Genomic DNA, 13,124 nt, shown 5'->3' on the forward strand with positions numbered 1-13,124 from the left:
GGGTACTGTATATTTTTATGAAAATGTGAAAAAGATAGTTGAGCACATATTCTTGCATTCAATACTTTAATCATATGCATTGATTTCTAGAATAAACAAGAAGAAAATAATTAAAAAAAGAGAAAACAATAAAAAGAGGACAAAATGCCCCAAAGTAAATGGTAGTAGCAATGCCTATGTACTGTACTCAAATTTGAGATGCATGAATATGTGACAAAAGATAGTTAATGGGTAGTTAGATTTTGTATTTTGATTACATAGAGTGTCTTAGGTTAGGTGGTAAGTTTAGGTTCATCAAGGATTCGGATTTTAGCCCACTTAACCAAATACATTCCTACCTTGACCCTAACCCCATTACAACCCTTGAAAAGACCTCTTGATATGTGTATTCGTGCATTAAATTTTGTTGATTGGTAGAAGAAGAGAAAGTCTTAGAAAGCAAGATTAGTAGAGAATTGAGAGAATCGAACCTTAAACATTTGAGTGATCAGAGTGTATACACTTCCAGTGAGGGTTCGGTGCTTGATTATTTGTTCCCGGCTTTCACAAGCTTTTTTCTTTCAAGTCTACTTGTACTTTATTTTGAGATTTGAATTAGTGAAATCCAGTTCATATTTGCTCTTGGAAGATTTATTTACTTGTAACCAAGTAGGTAAGAGCATTTAGCATGTAGTTGCATTCATATAGATAAGTTGCATTGCATAAGTCTTACCATTTTTCCTTCACTCTTTTGGTTCTCTTGAGCTTAGCATGAGGACATGCTAATGTTTAAGTATGGGGAGATTAATAAACCACTATTTTATGATATATTTTGAAATGAATTGAATGGATTTTGTCAATTATTTTCACACTTATTCATGTAAATTGCATGTTTTTGAGTTTCCTTCCTAATTTTGTGCTATGGTTGAAAACATGCTTTCTAGGCCTTAAAATCGCTAATTTTTAATTCTCTTTTATTACCATTGATGCCATGATATGTGCGTTAAGTGATTTCAGAGTTTATAGGGCAGGAATGACTTAGAGGATGGAAAGGAAGCATGTAAAAGTGGAAGGAACACAAGAAGTTGAAGTTTTGAGAAGCTGGTATCGATGCGTATGCATGAATGACGCATACACGTGACCAAGCCATAGTCCAAATGACGCGTACGTGTGACTGACCCGTACGCGTGGCCAATGAATTATCAAAGCGACACGTGCGCGTGGCTGACGCGTATGCATGACGAGCGTCATGTGCCTCAGTAAAGTGAATTTGCTGGGGGCAATTTCCAAGCTGCTTTTGGCCCAGTTTCAGGCCCGAAAATGAAGACAAGAGGCTCTCTCCTCTCTCTAGGTTTTATGGTTTCTTTTAGTTTTATTTCTTCTCAAATTCAGATTTCTTTCTTGCTTTAATTTAGTTTCTTTTCTACCTTTTATTGTTCTAGTATCTTAGTTTATCTTCTCTTGTTGATTTCTTTATTTTTCCAATTTAGTTTATGAACTCTTCTTGTTAGATTTAAGTCCCTTTTTATGCAATTTAAAGTGTTACATGTTTATGGCTTCTTTCTTTAATTGTTGGTTATTGATTCTTTGCATTTGTTAGTCTTAGATTTTACTATCTCTTGTTAGTTTTCCATGTTTTTATTTTGTGCCTTCCAAGTGTTTGATAAAATGATTGGTCGGATTTTAAAATAGATTTTTGTGTTCTTGGCTTAGGTTTATGATTTGGAGACTCTTGAATTGTCAAAGTCTCTCGTTAATTGGTAATTGAAGATTGCCAATTAGCTTGAACTTCACTAAATCTAGTCTCTCACTATGAGTTGACTAAGACTTGTGAACTCAAGTTGATTGTATGCACTTGACTTTCCTTCACTGGTCAGAGGTTAACTAAGTGAAGGAAATTTACATTTACCGTGACAATTGACGACGATAATGAGGATATGACTTCTAATTCTCTTTCCTTGCTAAGAGCTTTCTTAGTTATTAGTTTACTTTCTTGCCATTTTACTTTCTCGTTTCTCATTACAAAAACTCCAAAATATACCTCATAGCCAATAATAAACTACACTTCCCTGCAATTCCTTTGAGAGACGACCCGTGGTTTAAATACTTCGGTTAATTTTATTGGGTTTGCTTAAGTGACAAACAATTTAACGTTGACCGAGGATAATTTGTTGGTTTAGAACTATACTTGCAATGCGATATTTTTGTAAAAAATCTTTACCGAAAATTTTTCTCCATCACCATTCCTCCAATTCCAACATAGTACTTCACTCTAAATAAACGTCCATATCATAGCTGGTAACTGCCACATAGGACATTTTCGCCAACTTTGGTCAGGGGATACAATGGAGGGGCCGCGATGGCTCACTTTAAGGGTTGGGGTCGCTTTATCCTAATTTGGAATGGATAGGAATGGAGTTGGGTGTTTACTCTAGATATTATTAATACCTCTAGAAAATTAGAAGCACATCCTAATGCACTCATAAAAAACATACACAACTCAAAGAATAGAGAATATAGCATTTTTTGTAAATATATATATAGAGTAAAGTATATTTTTATCCCCAACGTTTGGGGTAAATCCCAAAGTTGTCACTAACGTTTCAATCGTCCTATTTAAGTCCCTAACGTTTCAAAATTGACTCAATGTTGTCCTGCCGTTAGGGATCCGTTAACAAAATTGACGGCGGGACAAAATTGACGGCGATTTTGAAACGTTAGGGACTTAAATAGGATGAAAACGTTGGGGACAAAAACGATGCATAAAAATAAATTTTAATTTAATTTATCTTTCAATAATATTAATTTTTTACTGTACATAGAATTCAATTATTTTTTAATTACATCTAAGTAAATTACACTTAATTAAATTACTTTCATTTTAAATAAATTTATTTTTTTTATAATTTTAAAAAATTTTGATACATTAGAGAGATAAAAGGTACAATTTATATTTTATTATATATATATATATATATATATATATTTTTTTTTTTTCTTTTCTGCAAGTTTATATACTAGTCATTCTACAAACATTTTATGATAACTAAAAATCTTTAAGAGTAAAATTATAAAAAAATTAATTTATTTAAAATGAAAGTAATATGATTAAGTGTAATTTACTTAGATGTGATTAGAAAAATAAATGAATACTATGTATAGTAAAAAATTGATATTATTGAAGGATAAAATTAAAATTTATTTCTATGTATCATTTTTGTCCCCAACGTTTTTGTCATATTTAAGTCCCTAACGTTTCAAAATCGTCTCAATTTTGTCCCGCCGTTAATTCTGTTAACGGATCCCTAACGGCAGGACAACATTGAGTCAATTTTAAAACGTTAGTGAATTAAATAGGATGATTAAAACATTAAAGATACCTTTAAGACTTACCCCAAATATTGGAGACAAAAACAATACTTTACTCGATATATAGAGTAAGGCAATAGATGTGTTGATTGTCTAGTGCACAAGAATCTAGATTTAAATTTTGGATTCTACTTTTGGAACACACTTCCCAAAAAAGTTGAGTATATCGTTTGATGATGAACAAGGGAACTTTACGCCCTACTAATTTATAATTAGTTTCCCTTTTGTGTTCTTTAGGACTGAGCCTCGTTTCTATACCAAAAAAACAAATTCGCAAGAACATAGCATACTGTCGAAAATAATTTAAAATGGTTCAATTAAGACTAAAAAAATATATAAGATATATTTCTAAGATAAGTTTTTTGTGTATCACATTGTCTACACTAGCTGATCTCAATGTCTAATGTGTAGAAGCATCGAAGAAACAACTATCCTTATCATAGTCATCAGAAGTGAACCAGTAATCAACTCGATCATATGGCCGGATCACCAGGTCACTGGTTCAACCGATGAATCACTAATTCACCCGGTTAACTCAGTCATAATTAAAAAAATATAAAATTATATAAATAAAATTAAAATAATATCTTAAAATGCAAGTTTTTATAAACATTAATAATCTAATATCAATTTTTAAATATAACTAATGATCTAAAAAAGATAATGAAGTAGTCTCTAGTACAAAATAATCTTGAGCTTTCCTTTTCTTATTCATAAATTCTTTAATATTTTGTCCAAATTGATAGGCAACAGCAGGTGGAACTTTTTTGCACTTCTCATCATCTCTTCCCTTTCCAACAAAGTGATACTTAAATCGATTAAGCCCACTTTTCCTAACAAGTTTGTCACAATATATGCATATCATAGTGAATTTCCTAATTTTTCCACAATTTGTTTTCAGCATCCAAAAATTTACCTAAATGAGTTTTTAAGCAACATAGCAACAACCACCAAAGTATCAATTTAAACGTTATCATCCAGTAACAAAATTCAAGTATTCAACTCAAAGTCTCAAACATTATCCAGCAACAAAAAAATTATTCAGCAAATATTCAACTCTGTTATCCAGCAAGTATTCAAAGTTTCTCAAGTTCAACAACTCTAAAACCAAATACACCAGCAACATTAACTAGACTCAACAACTCTAAAACCAAATACAACAGCAACATTAACCAAACTCAATAACAATTCGAAATTTCTAACTTAAATTCTCTCCAGTTCAACAGCTCAAACCAAATACAACAGCAACAACCACCAGATTCAACAATAATTCTACTGAAAGAACAGAATAGAAAATTTGAAGGGAGCTAACTTGATTGACTGGTTCCAACACTGTGACTGGCGCAACACAAGATGACGACGACCACCACCCGAGGGAGCAGCTACTGATTGACTAGTTCCGTCTACTTCTGCCGACGATGAATTGAATGCAGGGACACGGGACCGCAATGACGACCGAGATGAGGGAACGAGGTGAGAGACTGAGAGAGCGATGAAGTGAGGCCGTGAGAGACTGAGAGTGACAACTGCCGAAGTGAAAAGAGAGACAAGAGAGTGACGAGGTCAGGTGAGGCCATGAGCTAGTGAGTGAAACGGAGAGAGCACAAAGACGAGGCTGGCTGGGTTGGAGGGGTTCCACTAGCATTCAGAGTCTTAGAGGCTGGCTGGGTCAAGGTTTCATTGAAAGGGAAGGGGGGGGGGGGAGTGTCTAAAACAACCCCGGTTCAAGTAGTAGAAAGGAAAAACAAAAAAAAACCGACCTAGACCGGGTTAAATAAACCAGCCAGGTCACCATGTTTCATGAAAACCCGTCAGGTTGAACCGGGTTTGACCGGATCCGATGCACAACCGGTTCAATGAGTGGCTCGGCCCAACCAGGTGACCGAATTTCCGGTCCAACTGGCCAAGTCGAGCCGGGTCTGATTACTATGCTCCTTACCACGTCTATAACTCCATACAACATAATAATATAAAATTATTTCCAATTAGTAGCAAACATGCCTCCTCATATAACATAAATTGCCACACCAACTGTGCACATTATTTATCAAATCTAAGAGAGTTTATACCATCCGTACAAGAGATCAAATCTCAAGGGAGCATAATTCCAAGCAGGGCTAAATACTCCTCACTTATCCAAAAGGTAAATTACTATAAAATATGTTTCAAATCACAAGTTTTTGAAAGCTGAGTCGTGATGAGTTTCTTTTCGTGGGGTGAGTCTGGCCAGAAGTGCCTTGTTATGACAGTGCTCTGCATCGACGAAGTAAAAGTTGTCGTTAGCCTTAAATGACACAAAAGGCCTATTGGTCTGAGGTGGACGAATATCAGCAAACTTAATAGTCTTTGGAGTATAAGTTGCGAGCCACGTCATCATATCCACCTCAAAGCTGTCTGAGCCAGGCTGCCACCTCAGTTTGTGAACGTAAGGGCTAACGAACCAGTGAAGGGCAAAAGTGGTTGAAGCACTAAAGAATATTACAGATGATGCCACTGCGCCTTTCAGGATGACATTCATATCAGGGGATGTCATGAAGGTTATCACTGGACCCAATGACACTGAAAGACAGCAAGTTGAGAGAGACAGAAGCTTCACTTTCTTTATGGTATTTGAGATTGGACCATAATAAACAACTCCAGCTTCCTTGTCATCTTCCTGGGATTGTCCTCCACTTCGGGGTCCAATGCTAATCTTATTGTCTTCCTCTGTAGTTGCAGATTGAGATGCCCATCTTATTTGGGTAGCTGCAAGTTGGGAGGAAGTTTTGCAAGTAGGATTTGCGTTGATGGGCCATCCATGTGTTGAGGACCCAAAATGATGAAGTGCTGAAGAATGGAAGCATGCAAATAAAAACATTAATACAGATATAAATTCATATGAACCCATCAGAAATCAGAAAGCATCTGACAAGGACCGCTCCATACTACTACTGCAGAACAACCTAACTGATTTAGTGTAGATAAATTAGATGAACACTAAGACAAGCATCAATAAAGTGGAAATCGAACTATACAACTTTTCCGAACATTTGAAGCATAATATAAAAGGCATATTTTAGTTAGAACTCAACAGGTAAGAATTTATTAAATCCACTACATTAGCAATCACTAATTCATATAATACAATATTTTTCCCTCTGTTATGCATGAATTAGGAGTTCTACTTTCTGCTAATACTACATTGCATTTTAGTCTTTTGATGAATATTATATTTGCTAGTGATTGGAGTTGAGAGGGGTAACAAAAAGGACTGCAGAATTTCAGAAGGCTAGTGAAAAACTTTGAGGGAATTTATTTTTCAGTAATCACATTAACACACACCCCATCATAACGAAAATCCCTATTTTCTTTCCATTCATTCTCTATTTTCTGATTTTCCATCACCTATTACCAGATCTTGGAAATCTTGGGATTTCTTTTAATTGCTAAAAAAAACTTTTTGAAAGGATATACACCCTCCTTTATTGATTTTTGGTGGTCTTAAGTGGGAAAAATAAAGTCACTTTTAAAATGTTTGGGACAACAAATAGGACATTGATATTTATCCAAACATTTGCAACAAAAATAATACTACACTTGTAATAAAGGAAGCAAACATGAAGTTCTCAGCTGAGCATATTATAAATTGAAATGTCCAGAGATTTTCTTTAATTTCACTTCCATTCCTTCTTCCTTCAAAACAGCACACAGATTTACCCCTTTCAATATGCACATTGTGCCAGCAATACTATAATTATTTTGCATAGACCAAGTAGACACACAAATATTATAAAAGAAAATTCTCATACTCTTCAGCATTTCTAAGTTCTTTATCCTACTTTATTACATCTATCTTGTGACTAGAATACTAGATGTGTTTAGAACCCATTCTAAAAGCAGGATCATGCATACTTGTAGATCTTTAGGAATTATTAGTTCTCAAAATAGCAAACAAACATGCCTTTAAAAGGTTCTAATGGCATGTGATATAATGATGTAATTTGGGAATCACAATATTAAATCTGTAGCAGAGAGCAAGAGAACAATATAGCTCAGCAGCTCTCAATTAATAATGATGACTTCTGTAAATTATATAGTTACATCATCATTTTCAAACTTGATAATAAAGTAATACCTAACAAGACATTCACAATTCATGCCCCAAATATGCCAAAAGGAACTAAGTCTAAAACATGTCCAACATAAGCAGATCCAAGGATTTAGGGTTGTGCATGGAAACATTCCTGATTGGAACCAAACCAAAACCAAATTTAAAAGCCAGTTCCCTTTTTTTTTTAAAATAAAAGGAACTTAATTTAATAAACTTTTTTTTTCTGCTGCAGATCATAATTTGTTTAGCTCGGTGTAGTTATTTTTGTTACCGGTTTTACTTGATAGAAAGAGTGAGTGCTATTTGCCAGCCAAAATCAGCTCGTAAAGCCACACAGTCAATGCTATGAAGACCACATAAGAGACTTTAAAGCATCCGGTGGGGAGAGGCCGAGACACACACACACAGGTACGGGGGGCGAAGAGCTTTCTCATTCAGTAAGCATGTCTACAGTTTTAAACTGGTTCAAAATTATTGAGATGTCATAAATCAGTTTTAAATTTGGTTCTTCTTCTACATGAAAACTAAATCATGCCAAACTCTATAAGTACAATTTTTTTTGGGAGAAAAAGGGGGGGGGGGGGGGATCTATCCCTCAAAAGCATATTTGTTTAGCAACATTTACAGTCACGCACTATCAGGAATAAAAACAAAAAGACTTTCACAAGGCCAAACAGTTTCACAAGCTCAATCAGAGACAAAATTAGAACCAAAACAAGAAAACATCCAAATAATGAGAAATATCAACTACCGATATCAGCAAAAAGAAAATATGGATAAAATGCAAAGTACCAGGAACCCGCCGTGTAGAAAGTCGTCTGAGCAAATGTGTTTGACGAAATTGATTTATCGAAACAAAATTCAATGACCTACGCGCAACCGAAAGTATATTCATTGGTCTTTTGGCTGCTGCTGCTCCTCTTTTAACAAAATTTCTGCTTCAAAAGGAGGTCTGCTGTTACTTTGCAAACCTTCCCAATTTACAGAGGGAAAAATGTTACAACACTAACACATAAATAATGCTACGGAAGATTGAATAAAGACAAAATTGGAGCTTTTTTTTTCTTTATTCTTTAACACAAAGTTGCGAGAACTAAAAGATTCAGTGATCCAACCATGTTTGAACAGTGGTCGAATCAGTTTAATTAAATATAAAATAAATTTATTTAAAATATACCAATAAAAATATCTAAATATATAAAGAAATTCACTGATTAAATGACAATAAAATTCAAAATTTTACTTCTCACATAATAATTTGCCTACTTTTCAACACATAAATTAAACATCAACTCGAAAATAAAATTTAGGATAAATTGCCAATCAAATTAAACAGCAAGAATCTCCATTTACTAATCAAATTAATGAAATTACGATAAACAAAAAAATTCTCCAATTAAACAGCAAGTCAGCAACTCAACAAGAAGGCAGAAATTAGGATAAATCACTCATCAAATCCATGAATCATGAAGCAAATTCAATGCAGAAATTGAGAATGCAAAATGTGATACCAGGGCCGAGAGGGTGGGCAGAGACGGGGCGAAGAGGCGAGCAAAGACGTAATCAGAGAGGAGAGCACAGAAGCGAGTAGAGATGCGAGATGAGAAGTTGAACGCAGTAGCGATGAAGGAGGAAAGGTCGAACGGAATAACGATATCGGCGGCAACTCTGGTGGAGTTCGAAGACAGAGAAGGAGCAGGAAGGATGATAGACTTCCTCTGTAGCGGCAACAATAGCCAAGGGTAGGGGAGTTGGGGTGAGTAATGATCTAGGGTTTTTTTAAAAGCAGTAAACACAAGGCTTTTCGAGCTTTACACTATTTCTGTTTTAAGAAAAAAATTAGCGGAAAGAAAATGAATGAAAAGAAAGAACGGAAAATTTTATTTTTTTTGTTTGGAGGTTTAAAAAAATAAAAATATAGGATATTAACATATTATCTATCTTTAATAATAATTAATTATTATATTTTAAATATATATATAAAAAAATATATTTAAAAAATATATTTACAAAGATATATTTATTAAATACAATTAAAAAAATATTTTTATTAGATACTTCCATTAAAAAAAATACTATTAGTAATGTAACGGAACTATAAAAAAATAAAAAAAAAATTTAGCGTGAGTCTTACTAAAAATTTTTTTATTCATTATAAGTAAGAAAATAATAAAAAATATATTATTTTTGTGTATTTATAATATTATTTATAATTTTATTATTATTAATAATTATTAATATAAATTTAATTTTAGCAGTTTTAATATATTATTATAATAAAAATTTACATTTAAACATTGTATATGTATTAAATAAATAATTTAAATTAAATATATAAAATTATAATATTTTATAATATTTAAAAAATATAATAAAATATAAATAAATAAAAATATTTATACTTTATTTTATTATAAGAGTATTAATATAATTTTATATTATTATGATTTTTTTAATTTTTCTTTTTATCCTAATAAAAATTTTTTTTTATTCAAGATTTTTAATGAAAATTCAAAAATACACTTTTATCTTAATTAAAGTTTCCAAATTTTTCACTCTTAAACGATTCACATTTTTACTAGTCTAAATTAATCAAAGATCCAAATCAAGAATATTTATTTTTTTTCACTTAGAGGTAGTGATGTGCTAAAATTAAGAACAAAAGGGATTAAACAGGCTTAAAATTGGTTAACAAAAGTGGATAAAATAGTAAGGTCATTTGGGTAAGTGAGCTCAAATGAAATAAATGCCTCAATCATATAAATACATTCATACACAAAATAATGGACATAAAGAATCAAACAAATCAAAGATTACAATTATAGAAAGAGAATAATACACACAAAAATGAAAATACTGGTTATATAATGCAACCACACAATTAGGCTCAAAACTCACAAGCTTATGTGTTCTTAGCTCAAAAACATGTTCCACAATATATAATTCAAGTAAGTTCAATAATTTTTTTTACTCAAATCAATTGGGGTGCCCTATAGATAAATTCTTTGAAAATTTTCATTATTTTGACTAAGTTTATTATATATATATGCAATACCAAGAAAATGCAACTAAAAATTATAAAAGACCTAGTAATAGAAGAAAACTAAATAAAATGTGGAAGTGTTTATATTAGAAATTTTCACCCAAAAATTGGCTGATTGGTCGGACGACCTCCCCACACTTAAAAGTTTGGACCATTCTCGGTGCATTCAAAGATGAGCAAGGGGGTACGGCGACTTCACGAATTGCCACCTTCAACTGGTAGATCAACCGGCTGCTGCGTGTTCTTTCTTCCGCCTTCCTTTTTTTCGCTTATGAAAAATCATCCTGAAAGATAGATAACAGGATAGTAAGACGAGTGAATGTAAAAACAAGGAAGCATAGATTGTTGGAATGAGGTAAGAATCACTAAAATGAAGTGAGTTAATAAAGTTGTGACATTGATGAAAATAGTGCGTGAATTCTAAGTTGCATGCGGAATAGAATTCACACACTAGAATTGAAAGCTATGTCACATTTATACAAAAGAAGTATACACTTCACTCATTCTAGTCTATTTGAAATACTTTAAAGAAATCTTGTATGTTAAGACAAACAAGCAAGTAATAAAGACGCATGAAAGTACTCAAGCAAGAATCGAGTAATTGTGAATTGGATAACGAATGGATATTGGTTGATGTGCAAGAAAACTTAATGTACTAAATGAAATATGAAATTCACACATCAATCAATGATACACTTTGAATTTTGTTTGCATCACCTAATTGACATGAAATGGAAAACATGATTGCTATGAAACTCAGGAAAAGAGAGATAGAAGTGAAAACCGCTCACATAACAAGTATGATCCATATAACTTAAGAATTTCAAAAAGATATCCCTAGGTGAGCCTACAATCCAAATTCACAAATGAAGCATTATGCCAAAATGACTAGTTTCAAGTATGTGTAAAGCACATAGTTAGAAAATTAAGGATTAACATGCCATTAAGGTATAAGCACAACATATGGATACATATGATCAAGACACACGATGCATTGAGATAAATTCACATCATCAAACATCAAGAAATTACCCAGTCAAAGTTAAAGAATTTAAATCACATAGTGGCCAAAACATGCAATTCAAAAGATTTAAAATGCTTTGAAGGCAATTCACATGTACTTGGTATTCACAAAATTAAGCATAAAGAATTCAATACCAAACAACAAAGTATAACCTCAACAAAAAAATATAACAATAAATATTCATAACAACGATGCTAAGATAGCATCAGGTCAGTAATCAGCAGTAATATCTCAGCACAATCAGCAAATCAAATCAATAAACTAACTAAAATAGAAGATTGATAAACCCCGATTTCGTGGTTTATCTTATGCTTATTTTAGGGGATTTATTCACCTTTTCCCACATTTATTCAATAAAATAACATGGTTTTTGTAATTCTCCATTGAATTGTGCTTAAGTATAAAAACATGCTTTTTAGGCCCTTAAATTGGTGATTTTAACTCACTTTAATTCCATTCGATGCCTTGATGTGTTTGTTGAGTGATTTCAGGTTCAAAGATTAAACTAACTAGCTAACTAACTAATTAACAAACTAACTAACTCTAACTAAAGGAGATGATGATGAATGGTAAATGGTGGTGGTGAATGATGGTTGAAAGAAGGAAAGAAGAGAAAAGAAGAAAAGAAATGGAAAGAAGAGTGTGTGAATAGGGGGTCACGCGTACGCGTCTGGAAAGCGTAAGCGTGACAGGGGAAAAAGAAGGTGAGGCGTACACATGAGTCACGCGTACGTGTGGGAAGAATTTGTGCTAGATGCATAGTTCTCGCACGCTACGTGCACAACTCACTGTTTGGACCGGGAGATGGCACAATCCACGCACGATCCTAGCACGCTCAAATTCAGGGGGTCACGCGTACGCGTGGGTCAAGCGTACGCGTGATTGGGGCCCTTTTTTTTAAGAAGAAGAAACATAAAAATAGAACAAAACTATCCCAACCACTATATTTATTCTTAAGACCAACCAAAATTCAAATTTACTAAAACCCTTATCTTTTTTGGAAAAATTTTTCAAATATTCCACTAGGCAATTCAACCAAAGATAAAATTTAAAACAACTAACCTACAACTTAAGGCATAAATCTAAACAAACAAACTAACACATAAGAAAATATATACAAAAGTAATATAAAGAGAGAAAAATACCTAATAATGGCAATTCAATTCATTCATCAACTATATATACAAGAGAATGGAAAGAGTTTACCATGGTAGGGTGTCTCCCACCTAGCACTTTTAGTTAAAGTCCTTAAGTTGGACATTTGGTGAGCTCCTTGTCATGGTGGCTTATGCTTGTATTCATCCATAAACCTCCACCAAAGCTTGGACTTCAAGTATGCTCCAACACTCCAATTGATATCCACCAACCCTTGATGAAGTTCACAACAAGCTAGGAGCTCCCAAAATTGATCCTCATGTGGTAATCCAGGATCCCAAATCTTGTTTTCACACCCGTCTTCAAGTTGATAATGGCAATTCCAATTGGGTGGCAAGTGATCTGAATTCTCAAGTAAACACCAAAGCATCTTCCTAGACCCATGTAATGTAGCATTACACCAACCATTGCACTTAAACTTAGATGAGGCAACCACAATGAACCTAGAATGGTGTTTTCAACCA

At 33.2% G+C, this 13,124-nt stretch overlaps 1 protein-coding gene across 3 annotated transcripts; it reads right to left on the reverse strand.

Moving 5' to 3' along the window:
- Positions 1–5,358: 5,358 nt before the first annotated feature.
- LOC130946262 (uncharacterized) lies at positions 5,359–9,236 on the reverse strand. Of its 3 annotated transcripts, none has more exons than XM_057874951.1 (3): positions 8,950–9,236; positions 8,231–8,373; positions 5,359–6,174 (listed from the first exon to the last, which is right to left on the reverse strand). In XM_057874951.1, the coding sequence occupies exons 2-3, from the start codon at positions 8,331–8,333 to the stop codon at positions 5,519–5,521; spliced, it is 759 nt and encodes a 252-aa protein (XP_057730934.1). In that variant the 5' UTR covers positions 8,334–8,373; positions 8,950–9,236; the 3' UTR covers positions 5,359–5,518. The 3 variants fall into 3 exon arrangements, with proteins under 3 accessions (XP_057730934.1, XP_057730928.1, XP_057730922.1); XM_057874945.1 differs by having other exon boundaries at positions 8,231–8,399; XM_057874939.1 differs by having other exon boundaries at positions 8,231–8,409; positions 8,950–9,235.
- Positions 9,237–13,124: the final 3,888 nt, after the last annotated feature.

Source organism: Arachis stenosperma, chromosome 1 (assembly GCF_014773155.1).
Source record: "Arachis stenosperma cultivar V10309 chromosome 1, arast.V10309.gnm1.PFL2, whole genome shotgun sequence".
Lineage (NCBI taxonomy): Eukaryota > Viridiplantae > Streptophyta > Magnoliopsida > Fabales > Fabaceae > Arachis > Arachis stenosperma.